This window comes from Haliotis asinina, chromosome 12 (genome assembly GCF_037392515.1).
Source record: "Haliotis asinina isolate JCU_RB_2024 chromosome 12, JCU_Hal_asi_v2, whole genome shotgun sequence".
NCBI lineage: Eukaryota > Metazoa > Mollusca > Gastropoda > Lepetellida > Haliotidae > Haliotis > Haliotis asinina.
Window position 1 is genome coordinate 31,460,986 of NC_090291.1, and position 16,428 is coordinate 31,477,413.

General features: G+C 38.1%; 1 protein-coding gene across 1 annotated transcript; it reads right to left on the reverse strand.

The window, feature by feature from the left end:
• Nucleotides 1-7,231: 7,231 nt before the first annotated feature.
• On the reverse strand, nucleotides 7,232-9,817 carry LOC137257470 (uncharacterized). The gene has a single exon (XM_067794801.1). The coding sequence runs from the start codon at nucleotides 9,815-9,817 to the stop codon at nucleotides 7,232-7,234; it is 2,586 nt and encodes an 861-aa protein (XP_067650902.1).
• Between the last annotated feature and the right edge of the window lie 6,611 nt (nucleotides 9,818-16,428).

Below are 16,428 nucleotides of genomic sequence, written 5' to 3' on the forward strand. Positions count from 1 at the left end.
AACCTATAAAGTGGAAAAAAAACGCGATGAAAAAAAAGCCCGCGAAATCGGAGTTCAAACGTTTCACTGAATTAACTCCAGCGCTGGGGGGAAAACTGGTTTCAACAGCTGTGCTGCGCTGCGTCCATAACGCATGCGCAGTGAATAGGTTCGCGGAGCTTGAAACAGTATGCATGACCAGTATCTGAGGTCGTGAGCAGTAGTCTAATCTTGGTTGTGTACACAAACAAGTAAATAATCTACTCGTTACGTCAAACAACTTGTTGATTGTGGTAAGCAGTCTCTGTCACAGAGAAAGCTCAATGTCTGGTTTATTCACACCTATATGTCTGTCTGCCTGTCTGCTAAAGACAACATGCAATACACAGCTTCAATCATTGACCACATGCAATTTGAACTTGACACCTATCAGACTATTCGACATAAAGAAAATATGTTGATTTATGACTCGTGCACCCGAATCCCGTGCCTGCCACATTATGTAATTAGGCACGTGTGATACACATCACATGTTTTTATGTCTGTGGGTTGCAAACAAACTACATTCATTTTTTTCGGATGACTGGATCTGACGGAAACTGGTGAAAACTCTTGTCATTTTCAAGTCCTGCTTTATACTTGGGCGAATGACAGATTCCAGCCACGCAGTAGTTTACCATCTCTACTGACATGATTTTTTTATTGGATCGAGCGCAAATTCAGAGAAAATGTATTTTCAAAACCCAACATCTCTATATACATTCTTCATGGATAACGACTTTTTTCGTGTATATGATTTTGTTTGACAACAGTATATGAATCCATACTGCAACGACGCATCAAATACACAAAAAGAAGTTGCTATCCATAAAGAATCTTACTTTCTTGTGACTGGCTATACTTTTAAAATGCCCATCAAACAGATCATCTTTCTGTACACACAATGAACCCTCAGCATATCAGCAAATGAAACAGCCAATCGGAAGCCGTCGTTACACTTGAGTGCATATCCACCAGCTATGACTGGGTTCGGTCTCCCGAGGGCTTCGTTTCGGGGGACGTTAGCCCAAGTACAAAATATTGCACTTTTGAATCGCGATTGTACGCTTATAATTGTGTTTATTTGTTTTTTTAAAAGCAGCAATGTATATTATATGTCATGAATAAGTGATAAATGTGTTTTAATTATGTTTGATTTTTTGGTTGCATGTGACCTTTAACATAAATAAATCTGAAGATAATTTTATAATGTTAGGGTGTTAGTGTGTCCCGCCAATGTCAGAGGCCCACAGATGATAGTCTGAAAAACTTAATTTGTCAAATGAATGCTCTATCTATTCTCATATGCGCCGTTGTGTTGTCTATAAATAGTCATGGGGTTTCGGACCAGTTAGTTGTCTGAAGGGCTAGTGACTTTTGAACTCCTAAGCCCCACTAGCTAGTGATACTTTGAATCTATTTCTAACACTGGTATGGAACTGGCATTACAGATCCAGTGTTATGTCATTTGGGCAGACCGTGTAGTAAGCAGTAGAAAAGATACGTTCATTGTTCACCACGAAATGCAAAACATTTTTTTTTATTATTCCACCTTAATTCCTTGCAGCATATCATACATCATACATAGAAGCGTTGTACATCAATGGTAGCGTTGACAAGTTGATTTGGTATAAGATATAAATGTTGCATCATTCACAAGCTGTGTCAAGCAAATAATCGGTGACAACTGGACCAAAACTTAATAATTCATTGTAAACACAAGTTGAATATGCTATTGCTTGATGGACAACTTCAACTTCAAAAGACCCAACTGTCTTTTTTTTTAAATACGATTTAAAAATGAGGTCTTTTATGACAAGAGTTATAGCATTTAAAGGATCATTGTTTTTAGCAGGAACTCCCAAAGTAACATTTTCTTTATTGAAAAATATTCTAGTGTCTGCGACATTGTTTACCCAATGTTGAATGTCAGTCCATAAAGAGTTGACATGTTTACAATACCAGAATAAGTGGATGATATCACAATCAAATTGTTTACATTTATTACACACTGTTTATATTTTTCAACAGGAAGGAGTCTGTTTATTACTCTCTACTGAAGCAACCGTAAATGAGTACTATCTGCACATCTAAATGGTATTTCGTCACTATTCCTCCAATTCAAAGCTTCAGGACTATCTACCATATCTTTATCACATTTAATGTTAGCTGAAGTTGCCATAAACCTAGAGTCTGATAATACGTGACAGAAGTATTTTGATCCCTTTACACTCACTTTAATATGACAGATATCAAATGATAGAATTGGCTGACTTAAAGGCAAAGCACTTTATTCAACATATGTGTTTAAAGAAACCTTCAAAGCATTTCTACGTCCATAAAAGATTAGGTGGTTGCATTTAATATTAAATGTATTTCTGAACTGTAAAAAAATACAACTTTACCTTTGACAAAGTCATTTATAAATCTTATTTCCGGTTCATACCATTTCCTAAAAATATTGACTTATTGTCTATGGTTACATTGTCATGGTACCATATACACTGAAAATAAATTATCTGATCGAGTCCTCCCAACTTTACCAAGGTATTCACTCCACGCAAGAAAAACATCTCTCCAAAACGAATTACTAAATTTTGATAATACATTAATATGTCCTGCATCCATTTAAAAATGTTACTGGGTATGACATTTGATTCACTGAGAAAAGTAACGTAACTCTTTATACATTCAAATGTCTTTTAACCCACGAAAGCTTTTGAGCATATTTATATACTAATCTATTATACTGGGAACTTAATTCCAACATCTGTTATATTGCAAATTATCCTCTCCCTTTCAACGTTGTCTGGTTTATTATTCCATATAAATTGAAAACATTTTGCCTGAAAGTAATAATAGCCTTTGCTGGCATTGGTACCGTTGCGAAAAGCTGATTAAGTTTTGGTACCGATAGGGATTTTGATACAGTATTTCTTCCCAGACGTGTTAGAATTCTACACTTCCATAGTCTCATTAAGTTACCTATCTGTTTAAATTTCACTTCATGATTATCATTTATAATATTTTCTAAGGATACATTGAAGTGAACACCTAGCAGTTTAATGGATTCCGCCCAAACCGCTTTACAATATTTGCATATTGTCAGTCTAAAATCCAAATCAGCTTGGTCTTATCGATATTTACTTTCAGTCCCGAAGACCTAGCAAAAGAGTGAAAGTATTCAAAACTGCCATTAAACATTGCCTGTTCCGTCCAAGCTCAAGGAAGTGCTGTCCAACAAATGTTCAGTACTGCCTATTTTAACCCTTTTAATTAGAGAATTATTTGTAACTAATCGTGTTAAGATTTCAGTATACATAATAAATGTATATGGGGAAATGGGATCTCCTTGTCTGCAGCCCCGATTTGATTTAAAGGATGAACTGGCGAAACCATTGACCAAAGCACAAGATTCTGAATTTTTGTAAAAGAGTTGAATACATTTCCGGACGAAAGGCCGAAGTTATAATATATTACGACTTCCTGAATAAATTTATAGTCTAAGGAGTCAAACGCCTTTCCATATCTATTAACGTTAATGAATCCGTATTTGGAAGCATCGAAATAATAGTCCATGTACAGCTCCTCTCACCAGGGCTACATAGCCTCCGTGGATCTTTCAAATCATAATATTCAATTAAGTCCAGTATTTTATCTCTAGCTTTGTTTACACTGCATAATTGTAAAGCTCAAGCAAAGGGTTTAGAATTAAGTTCCAATCACCACAGGGAATGAAGTAATCTGTTTCTGATTCCTCGATAACTTTAGCAAGTTCTTTATAAAAGTCTAGTTTATCCTCAATTGGACCGTAATTTTTTTAAAGTAAATAAATGCGCTTATCTATCTAAATGTTTGTTGCTTTGTAATTACCACTTTTTTTAAAAAAACAACAAACAAACAAAAAACCCAACTCCTTGTTCACAATAAAGTCAAAATTATTAGTAAAGAGAATAGCTGCTCACCGGGCATTTGACTTGTACGAACTGAATAGCAGTCAGAAATGTCCCACTGTTGTTTTTATTAATTGTTCCTGTTCCTGTTTTCTTTCAAAGTTATCGTTACGGCGCCTATTCAAATCTATACACTTCTAATACCCTCGTGCATCAAGGTCATGCAACAATCTGCATTGCTTAAATATAAACACTGATGTATAACTGATTGTAATATGATACGAAGCGGATATGCTGAAGATTTTTCTCCAACCAGAGCACATTCAGTTATGGTAACTGTTAATACATTGTGAAATAATGTAACAAACTCAAAGACATAAAAACATAAAATATGCAAGCTAAGGAAGCAATTGTCTCCAAGGTAGTATAATATACTTCCGACAAAATTACACATCCCTCAAACCAACGGAAAGATATCTGAAACTAGCGTGAAAAATAGGTGGTTGAAAGTGCAGTTAAGGTATCCACTCAATGTTAAGTCTAACTACGGCTGAAGCCACGTCTGACAGCACGTACTGATCGTGGACTTGCCTGAAGCACGTTCATTTCATGATCCTAAGAACGCTATCCATTGCTCTTATGCATGACAGCCCGATTCATTGAGTAAGTGAACATTGTAAATATATACTCTGAGATACCAAAGGATTTATAAATCAATTGCCTAGTAAGTTACTGTCAAATCTTACAATCATGGCGCTTGTAACATTGGCACTATGATCAACTCTTATGGTGGGCTGCCTGATCATTGTTTGTTATCCACAACACCTCATGTGCAAACAATTCCATCTGCTCTACTACATGAAAGTACAACATAATGGATAAAAGTAATAAATAGAAATAAACAGTGTTAATGTAGATCCTCTTGATACAGAAAGAATCACAAGCAATTGTTTAGAAAGTTTCAGTCAGTGTTTACAGTCATCATGGTGCTGGTAATATTGGTACTATGATCTACTGTTATGGTGGCCTGACTGATCATTGTTGTACACACGGCCTCGTATGAAACCAACTCCACTAGCTCTTGTTCAAGATAGTCCAAACATAATGGATATAAATAATAGCATGAAGTAAATAGAGTTTATGCATACCTCTAAATAATAGCGTGAAGTAAATAGTGTTCATCCATTCCTCTATATAATAGCGTGAAGTAAATAGTGTTAATGCATTCATCTAAATAATAGCGTGAAGTAAATAGTGTTAATGCATACCTCTATATAATAGCGTGAAGTAAATAGTGTCAATACATACATCTAAATAATAGTGTGAAGTAAATAGTGTTAATGCATACCTCTAAATAAAAGCGTGAAGTAAATAGTGTTCATGCATTCCTCTATATAATAGCGTGAAGTAAATAGTGTTAATGCATTCATCTAAATAATAGCGTGAGGTAAATAGTGTTAATGCATACCTCTATATAATAGCGTGAAGTAAATAGTGTCAATACATACATCTAAATAATAGTGTGAAGTAAATAGTGTTAATGCATACCTCTAAATAATAGCGTGAAGTAAATAGTGTCAATACATACATCTAAATAATAGTGTGAAGTAAATAGTGTTAATGCATACATCTAAATAATAGCGTGAAGTAAATAGTGTTAATACATACATCTAAATGATAGTGTGAAGTAAATAGTGTTAATGCATACATCTAAATAATAGCGTGAAGTAAATAGTGTCAATACATACATCTAAATGATAGTGTGAAGTAAATAGTGTTAATGCATACATCTAAATAATAGCGTGAAGTAAATAGTGTTAATACATACATCTAAATGATAGTGTGAAGTAAATAGTGTTAATGCATACATCTAAATAATAGCGTGAAGTAAATAGTGTCAATACATACATCTAAATAATAGTGTGAAGTAAATAGTGTTAATGCATACATGTAAATAATAGCGTGAAGTAAATAGTGTTAATGCATTCATCTAAATAATAGCGTGAGGTAAATAGTGTTAATGCATACCTCTATATAATAGCGTGAAGTAAATAGTGTCAATACATACATCTAAATAATAGTGTGAAGTAAATAGTGTTAATGCATACATGTAAATAATAGCGTGAAGTAAATAGTGTTAATGCATTCCTCTATATAATAGCGTGAAGTAAATAGATACCGAAGGAATCACAAGTAAATGGCTAGTAAGTTGGAGCAAACGTTTACAGTCATCATGGCGGTGATGGCTTGGTACTATGATCAACTATTATAATCAACTGCTTGATCATTGTTGTATACACCACCTCATATGCAAACAATTACATAAGCGCTCATTCAAGATAGTGCAATATATTGGGTAGAAATGATAGAAGTAAACGTTGTTAAAGTATACCATCTCGGTACCAAAGAAATCAAACATAACTGGCTAGTAAGTCACAGTCTAAATACATAATTGGCTAGTAAGTCAAAGGCAATGTTATGTTTACAATCATCATGACACTGGTATAACTGGTACTGCGTCAACTGTTATAACAGACTGCTTGGGCGTTGTTTTGTTATAGACACTACCTCATGTGCAAACAATTCCATCTGCTCTAATGCAAGATAGTACAACATAAGTGATAAATAAACAGTGTTAATGTATACCTTCTCAGTACCAAAGGAATCGCAAATATGTATCTGATAAGTTACAGCCAATCATCATGTCAGTAGTAGCATTGGTACTGTGATCAGCTGCTTAATCATTGTCTAAGTTATACATATCACCTTATTTACATGCAACATATTGCTAACCACGAAGCAGCAAGTTGCTTTAAGAATTAATTCACGAACAGAAAGGGAAAAAATATATTACAGATAGAATAAAAGCAAAAACAACTGTTTTACCAGCTGCTCTTATATAAGGCAGTTTGACGCATCAAATAAACAGTGATAATATGTAGATACACAAAAATCAGTATCACTGATCAGATGTCCTGGTAAATTACGGTCAATATTAACAACCTTCGTAGTGCTGGCCACACTGGCATTGTGATCAAGTGGTATAACAGACTGTAGACGAGTGACACTTGTCTGGCTCACAGACACTGGTTCCTGACTGCCTGTAGCAGCCAGACTGAAGACCATATCGTCTGTCATACCTGGTGGGACTTCTGATAACCCTGTATAATGTCACCTTGTGCCAGCCAGATTGAAGACCCATATCATCTGGCATATCGTAAGACATCTGGTGGGACTCTTGATAACTTTGCACAATGTCACATCGGGGCAGTCGACGTCAGACACCAGGTAGGTTACGGGAGATGTCTATGCACATGAAATTACTGTGTTTCAGTTTTGCTTGTTTCATCAAACCATGCAAATTTGGAATAATCCAACTTCAGAAGAGACAAAAAAATATTCATGAGTGGTTGAGATGTCTGACATGTCAGAAAGTCTGGTGGTAATTCTACTGGGCGTTTGTCTTTCAAGCTCTGACAGATCTCTTGTGGGCAGGTCAGTACGGGAAGTACCAGGTCATCACACTGCTGTGCAATTGCAACAAGTTTCTCTAGTCGTTTGGTAGCAGTCTCTTTGCCCAACAGGACAATCAGACATTTACATTTACTCTTAGCATTAATTTCTGCTGTTAGTTCAACTTCATAACCTAGAGCATTAACAGCATTTCGGGTTACAGACAAGCCGCAGGTTTCTCTGAACCATGACTGGATTGCGTCTGCCTCAGCGTCTGTCTCTTCGGGGTCATCCAGTACAAAGACGTCCCAGGTTCCGTCATCTTCACTGGACGTGCAGCCATGTCTGTGAATAAAAGCACTCTGAAAACACGACCGTATAGTGTCTTTGTTGGAAGAAGTGGGCTCGGAGCCGAGTAGGTACTTAGCAGTCCCAAGATAAACTTGGTAAACTAAATCTTCTTCGTTGTCCGCCATCTGTCGCCCTTCTTGTGTACACAACAGAAGGTTAAGGCATGAGTGGGCATTTTCAAAATCTCTTACAAACATGTATTCTTTAATGACTCGTGAAAGCACAGAAGGATTGCCAGGTTCCACGGGTAGCAGTTGTTCATAGTACTCTATGGAATCTTTGAGGTCACCAACTAGTGCGCACAGACTTGCTACTTCCTTGACACCGTCAAGCGTGTTTGGCTCGTTTTTTAGAAGCTGTTTTAGCGTGGGTAGAGCCTCCCATGAATTTAAAGCCTCCTTTCCCATTGTTGGACTCTGAGCAAGAATAATGGCTGCTTGTTCTATGGATCGTCTCATCATCAGCGTGCCGTCCTTTCTGAAGTTCTGTTTCTGTTCATCACTATACTGACTCCCTTCCATCTTCTCAAACAGACAGAAGCCTAACTGTTCATATGCGACACTTTTGTGAAAAGGTGAAGCATTCGGGTCAGCGATGATCTTACGAAACTGCTCCTCTGCAGTCTCCACCTTATCAAGTCGCCTATATGTTAATCCTAAGGTATACAAGGCGTGGTGATTGCATCCCTTGGTCATATCAATTGATTCTTGAAGATAAGACACAGCCTTGGTCAGATTTTCGTGATTGGGGTATTTTACTAACTGCTTTGGAGAGTTAAGTATTTTCCTCAGCCTCTTGGGAGATCTGTCTCTTCGCAGTTGGTGTTGTATTGAGAGTTTCGCAAACTCAGGAGCCAGATCACTATCAGACATGAGATCACTGCTCGTCTGCATCTTTGGGGCCGATTCTGCAGTCCCTGCAAGTAGCGATGTCCCAGCAGCACGTGGTCTCTGCAGTTCTGCTATGCTACCACCTTCGGAGCCTATAGCAAAGTGATGTCCACGATAGCTCCACGGGCTATCACTACTACGACCACGCCAACGCCCACGACCACGACCACGACCACGACCACGACCACGAACACCGGCATCACTAGAGCTTCGCTCTGTCAATATGATTAAAATCTTCGCCAGATTATCACAAACATATGAACTTGGTCTGATAGCATATGCTTGCTCAAGTAGCGAATAACACTCCAGTAAAGTGTCAGGATATTGATGGTATGGTCTTTCAAAAAGTAGAAGTTTGCCACATCTTCCAAGAACGAAATCATCTTTTAGAGAGGCTTTCTTGACTACTTCAAGGGCCTTATCAAAACATTTCCCTGCAGTCAGTGATAGACCTTCTAATTTGACTTGGTCGGCAATCTGCCGAGTTAAAGGGTAAACTGCCTTTTTCAGCAATTGGTACAGAAAACCCAGCTCCACAAACGCTTTTGCTATCAGATGTTGCTTTTGGCAGCGGATAGTAATTTCAGAAAGATATCGCGCTGCTCTTTCGCAAAACTCTTTCAGTCTTTCCGGTGTCATTTCCTTGATACACATAGATATCCTTAAGCACCTCCTACAGGTCATCGCACACCCGAATTTCCACAGGTACTGGTCAGGAAATTCTTTAATGGCATCTTCATAAAGGTCAATGGCTCTGACATACAGATGAGGGGCCATGCGAGACATGCAGTACGCCTGCTCGGCTGTGGCAACCACGAGTAACTGTTTGTAGTCATCTCTAGTCCTCAGTTTATGCAGCTGCTCGACAGCTTCTTGTGACTCATACTCGTACCCAGTCGCCATTTTCATCACGGCTTTGTTCACTAATGCTGTTATATTAGTCGGGTGATTTTCACAGACTTTAGAATTTAATTCCAGTGCTCTCTCTTTTTCACGAGTGGTGAAATGCAGCAGTGATAAAAAATTGTTTCGACTGATTTCTTCTTCTTCATAGCCACATGGCTGCGATTCTTCTGACTCGATTCGTTCCAGTATGGAAACACGTCTTTCCTGTTTGGTGTTGACGATGTGCTCGAGTTGGAGAGAGTGGGGGACATCACTTAGATCATGCTTCAGCCTCTGCAGAGGGTCCATCGGCCCAGCGACAGCCATGGTATGTTCCGTTCCTTTTAACAAATGAAATACACACGTAAACCTAACGCGTGCTTCTCACTATATATTAGGTCATCTCTTGTTTTCCCAGAATAACCGCATTGGAGGTTTTTCTTTCGGAGGGACAGGTTTTACTTTTCGCTAGAAAGGACTCTTCCCAGGTTTTACTTTTCGTTAGTAGGACCGTTTCCCAGGCTTTACTTCTCCTTACTTTATATGAACATCAACATTCAAATGATACATGGGTGTCTGAAAACAATTGAAAAATATCGTTGACGATACAAATGTTTTCCCAACCGGGATAGGAACTGCAAATCCTAGATCAGTAGTCAGACGCTCTACCGCACGGCCACCGGGCAGACAAAAGGGGTGAGGTTAATTATCTACTTACAATTACTATCATTAAATTGATTTTACGCGCACTTCAGTTATTGTTATGTAGCTTCATTAAATGATCATCTACATTGTAATTACCCATCATTGGCGGTATATATGTTAGAGAAAATACTTCTCCTCGGTTTTGGTAGACAATGTAAAACCGGAGGCATGTTTTCTCCTACACTTCAAAAACACTAAAGACAGATATACAGAAGAATATGATAACTGGAATATGGAATATACCAATACACGTGACGTAATAGGAGGTATACATACCTTTGTGGGTTGGTGTAGTATTCATGTACATTTCCGGGGGTAGACTGCTTTGTTAATAGGTTTGTCTACACCTGCAGTTGTGACAACCACAGGTTTTCCATATATAACGGTTAAAAGAGTACAAACAATGTGAGTTTTTGAAGGCGTTGAGAAGGACGTGATGATGTACCCCTATACTGTATTCCACTCATTGTGAAATGTGTAGAACAAGGAAGGTAGTCAATATTGACTAATGCCATTATAGCCAGGTCGCATACGCCCATTTCACTCGTGAACAACGCCCCATGCAGCATGCGATTTGTGAAAAAAACGAACCAGCACATGATCAAGCAAAATATCGTAACCACCCTTGAGAGATAAACAATTCACACGCCACGCATTACAACTGTTACAGAACGTGCATGGGCGTGCTCGATCCTTGCCAGTCTCATATGACCCTGTTATGAAGGCATGTGTCTATTAAACGGATACGACATCTCATCGCTCCGGCTCGGAACCTCCTCGTGTGACGTCACATGTCGAGAGCAATGAAATTTGGCTACGTCATTTACATAACCTTGTTACAACCGCAACGTCAACTAGCAACACAATTTAGGAATCGCGTAACTGTCCAGACCACATAAAACCCGGCAAACCGTACTGAACACCCAAGCTGGGCACAACTGCACATGTGAAATGCAGGTATTGACTTCCGGGCTGGCCATCGAGATCACCTGACCTCAATCGAATGGAACACATATGGATGCGTGTTTGTGCTCTTGGAAGAAGTCGTTGTGTCTTGAGATGTCAACCAATAAACGTTCAAGGGCTGGGAGATCCATGAAGATACGGAGTGTGGTAGGCCTTCAGCAACCCGTGTTTGTCACAAAAGGAGACTATGATTGTCGTAAGAGGGGACTAACGGGATCAAGTGGCCCAGCTTGCTGATTTGGTTGACACAAGCCATAGGTTCCCAGTTGCGCAGATCGATGCTCACGCTGTTGATCACTGGAGTGTCTGGTGTATACTCTATAAATGCCAGACCACAACCATATAGATGGAATATTGCAGAGTGCGGGGTAAAACTAAACTCACTCAATTTGAGGAATAAGTATCCGGGGTAAAATAAAAACTGTTTTTAAAAACGTGTAGGTAGAACTTCGTCTAGGAGAATTATTTCGTACGCTTATTTTATTTCACTCAGGAGCTGGGCGTCATTTTAATACAGCCTAATGATGTGTTCATGGGTGTCGATGAGATAACCTAGCCATGCTGTTGTGATTGCGAGAGAGGGTGGTACTGTACAAGCTCCAATACGGATGACCTCTCCCTCAATGCATAGGGTGCATCATGCCCACCTTAATGAGTGTTCACGTATTACGTCCTTAAACCAGATGTATCCACTAGCAACACACAAGTTCCATAAGTGCGTGTTTTGGACGAAAATATACACATGTGAACTGTCATATTTTGTTAAATAAATCTTTATTTACAGTACTGAAGAGACCATAGGCCTATAGTGCATTTACATCAGTAGCAGAGAGTGCAATATTTTGTCATACATTGTTTAATATAAGACAGACAGACATTTTATTCAGTAATAGGCCAGTGGCCCAAAATACAAACATAGGTATAATTAGAATTTACATGCGTTTATCTAAATACATCAGAATCTCTTATTTTCCCAACATTATATAAAAATAGGCATAAGTTTTTTATAACATCTATATTTTTTGAGGTCATAATGTTTATAAAACTGTGTTGTGACATAGGGTGTTTCAAATATTTATCCAGAAACTTTTTTCTTATGTCTAGGTAGGCTTTACAATAAAGTAAAACATGTATTTCATCTTCAATTACATACAAATTCTTTTGATAGCAAAAGTGACAGAATCTTGAATCATAAGGGATATTGTTGTATCTGCCAGTCTCAGAACAAAGTTTATATTTGCCGCATCTAAATTTTGTTAAAGAATTTCTCAAATATGGGGCAATATCTATAGAGAGATAAGATTCGACATTCAAGGTGGACTTAAAGAGTATATAATTAGAACACTTGGTTGTATTATGTAGCGATGAGAACCAGTCTTGTGAAAGATTATCAGATAGTCTTTGTTTAAAAACAGACATGAATACATCAATATTACCAATATCCTGTGCAATCCAGACAAAGCCAAACCCAAGTCTGTATAATATATTCTTGATATGAGATGCCCAAGTCGTTCGTCCAGATTCATCTAGTGACTTTAGCATTAAATAACACTGGTGGGGCAACCTACAACTTGGGAGAGTTAAAAGTCTACACCAATATTTAACTGCCTTTGACATATAAGTAAGCTGAAGAGGGAATCTGCCACATTCACCTAGTGCCATGTTGTTGCAAGTATTTTTACCAACTTTTAAGAAATATTTACATGTTTTTATCTGTATTTGTTCGATGATTTTACAGTGGGTAACACCCCAAATTTCTGAACCGTAGCAGAGAATCGGTTTTACCATAGCATCAAATATTCTAAAAAGATCTGCACATGACAGAAAACCTACACGTTTTTGGAATCTAAAGATAGCCATAACGGCTTTATTGGCTTGTGATGCAAGAGTAGTGTGAGCTTTAGTCCACACTAACCTAGGAGTAAACACGATACCCAAATACCTGTAGTATGAAACAACTTCCAGCTTTTGCCCTAAAAGAAACCACTTTTCATACTGTCTAAGGGGCCCACTATTTCTGAACACAATAACCTTAGTCTTATCAATATTGACCTTCATACCAGTGACTCGACAAAAATTCTCAAGGCCATGAATCTTCTTCTGTAGCTGGAATGCTGTATCTGAGACTGAGGAAACATCATCCGCAAACATTAGAGCATATAGGTTATTAACGTTAGGCGAAATAAATACACCACGGCCGCCAAATTGCTCCATACTTTGCATGAGCTGATTAATGAAGATAATAAACAGTTGGGGACTGAGGATGCAGCCCTGCCTAGTACCTATACTACAATCAAAATAGCTTGACAGACCTTTAGATGTTCTAACACAGGCTGACAACCTATCATACATTGATACCAAGATGTTATAGAATTTACCACCCACACCAACTCTTTTCAGACTTGACAGAAGAATTTTGTGATTAACTGTATCAAAGGCCTTAGAGAAATCAATAAACAGACAGTAGAACCTTCCTTTTTTCTTAACTGAGTATTTCTGAACCATAGCTTGAAGTGAGAAAATGTGGTCAGTGGTAGAATAATTGCTCCTAAATCCTGCCTGTGCTTCATGAATAATATTCTTCTCCTCACACCAAACCTGTAATCTACTGTTAAGAATGGAAGTGAATATTTTACACACTGAATCAATAAGAGAAATACCTCTGTAATTATTAGGGTTACTTTTGCCACCAGATTTATAGAAAGGACAAATAATGCTTCTGCCCCAGTGCACAGGAAAAATACTTTCCTGGAAAATCTTATTAAACAGCACTGTTAAGTAATTACTGATAAATGTCTTAGAAGCTTTAATGAAGTCAATTGCAATACCATCTGGTCCAGGGGACTTGTTTTTTGCCAGTTTATCAATGTGAAATAAGACTTCATTTTCGGTAATGTCACAGTTTAATGTTACAAGCTCTTCATCCTTGTAGACCTCTGAATTGATATCTCTGTCATGCACATTACCAGAACACTCAGTAAGAAGCCCTGAAAAGTGATTGTACCAGTTTTCACAACTTATATCGTATGTTTTGTCAGGTGTTGATATTGAACCTGATTGCTTTAGTGTTCTCCAGAATTCTCTTGGGTTGTTTCTCGCTGCCATAAGTTTTTCTTTTTGAATATCAAAGTAAGCTGTTCGTTTGTAGTTGAAAGTCTTCTTGAATGATTTACGTAGGGTTTTATAAATCAATATATCTAAGTTATTATCTCTATGGTCTCTCAGTGCTTTATATTTCAAATGTTTTAATTGTTCAAGTTCTTCGTCCCACCATGGGGGCTGAGGTTTGGAATTAATGTCATGGAAACCTGAAAATACCTTCCTATTGTGTTCTGCAGCTCTTTGGTACAGTTCAGTAAAAACATTTAATGAATCTTCAATATTAATGTCTATATAGTGATATAATTCTCTATGTAGTTTTCCATACAGGCTTTGGAACTTAGAGATAAACATATCACAGAGCTCTTCATTCCACACGTATTTAGTCCATACTGTTGTTGAATTACTCTCTATGCAATTGCTAGTTGGAGGATCTGTTGCTACAGGTGACTCGAGCACACCAGTAATGTTGGGTGGCTGGATATTCAGAGAACAGTAAATAGGAAAATGATCAGACACATCACATGTACCAACACCAAAATTAGCAACTCTAGGAAACACAGATGTTGATGCAATCATGTAGTCTACTAGACTAGAACCATTATGTGTAACACAAGTAAACTGTCCTTGTTTATCCTCATATAGTCTACCATTCATGATATGGATTCCAAATGCACAGCACAGTTCCATCAGTTTTTTACCAAAGTTGTTATGATGTATGTTGTCTTTACTTGATCTGGACATTTCAAAATCATCTGAGGGATAATCATCAACATCTCTTACAATAAAATCAATATTATCATTAGGAATGAAGTCTAAAAAGTCTTTAGTCCTAGCATTGAGGTCACCAGCTAGAAATAGTTGCTTGTCCGGGTGATCAGCAGCTATAATATTTAAGTAATGTTCAAGCATGGCAATTCCATCACTGTCACTAGCATCATACACTGGAGAGCCCTCTGGCGAGATATAAGTAAATATAAGCAGAGTGTCTTTATCCCAATGCAAGCACTTAGTTGAGAAAAGTAAAACAACAGTGTTTTGAAAATGATCATAAAGTCTTGTAATTATATCATCCTGTAGCCATTTCTCCTTTATCAACACGGTGACTCCGCCACTGTGGCGGCCTAACTGTTTCATTTTATCTCTCACAGCGTTGACTGCTCGAAAACCGGACAAAAAGGCGGAAACTTCGTTATGAGCCTTTACAAATGATTCACAAAAACATACTATATCGAAATTATGACACAAAGGTTTCACCTGGGAATATTCATTGTCATGTTTATGTAGACCGCCGATATTCCACGTCAGAATGTTGAAAATAAGGCCATGGCCATCGCATCATTCGTCGGTTTGTTTATCTTCCGACTGTGTCCGTCCTTCACCTTCCTTGTCTATTTCATTTCCGGGTCCAAACAAACTGGCCCACGTGGTTGTGTTATTGTTTGAGTATGGCGGTTCTTTGTGCGATCCTTTCTCTTTCACGATGTTTTGGGAATTCCTATCATACACAAACACTTGACCATTTACAATAAGCTTATTTTGCCTCATCTTCGGGTTGTTTCCTGCATTCCTTGCCTTCACAAACCAAGGTGAAAGTGCTCGTCTGTCCTCTCGTATTTTCTGGGGGAAGTCCTCTGTCACACGCTTGTGTTGTGATCCCTCAGTCCTGTCCGCACGTGCTGCCTTGAAGATGTCGCTCTTATCTTTAGATGTCAGAAATTTCGCAATGATTGGAGAACCTGGCTTCCGCTGATTTAGCCGATGTGCTCGTATTATCACCATCTCGTAGGCGTTGCCCATATGTAAATCTTCAGATAGAAACTGACGCACCTTACTCTCCGATTGTTCCCACGTCTCGCCTTTATCGCCGGGAATCCCATGGAAAATTAGATTTTCTCTTCGGTTCCTAGATTCGAAGTCAGTAATCTTATCTTCCATCGCTGATAGTTTTGACTTTAGCTCTTTGTTTTCTTGTTGTAGATGATGAAGTTGGCTGCTGAAATCTGTCGCCATCTTGTCGACCTTGTCACTGAGGTTTACAAAGTTTTTGTTCATAGATTTGATATCAGTTTTCATTTCAAGGAGTATGGTCAATATATCAGTGCTGTCCTTTTCACTCACGTTTATGCCAAGTGCACCCGATTCGTCCACAGCCAGGGTTTGTTGTC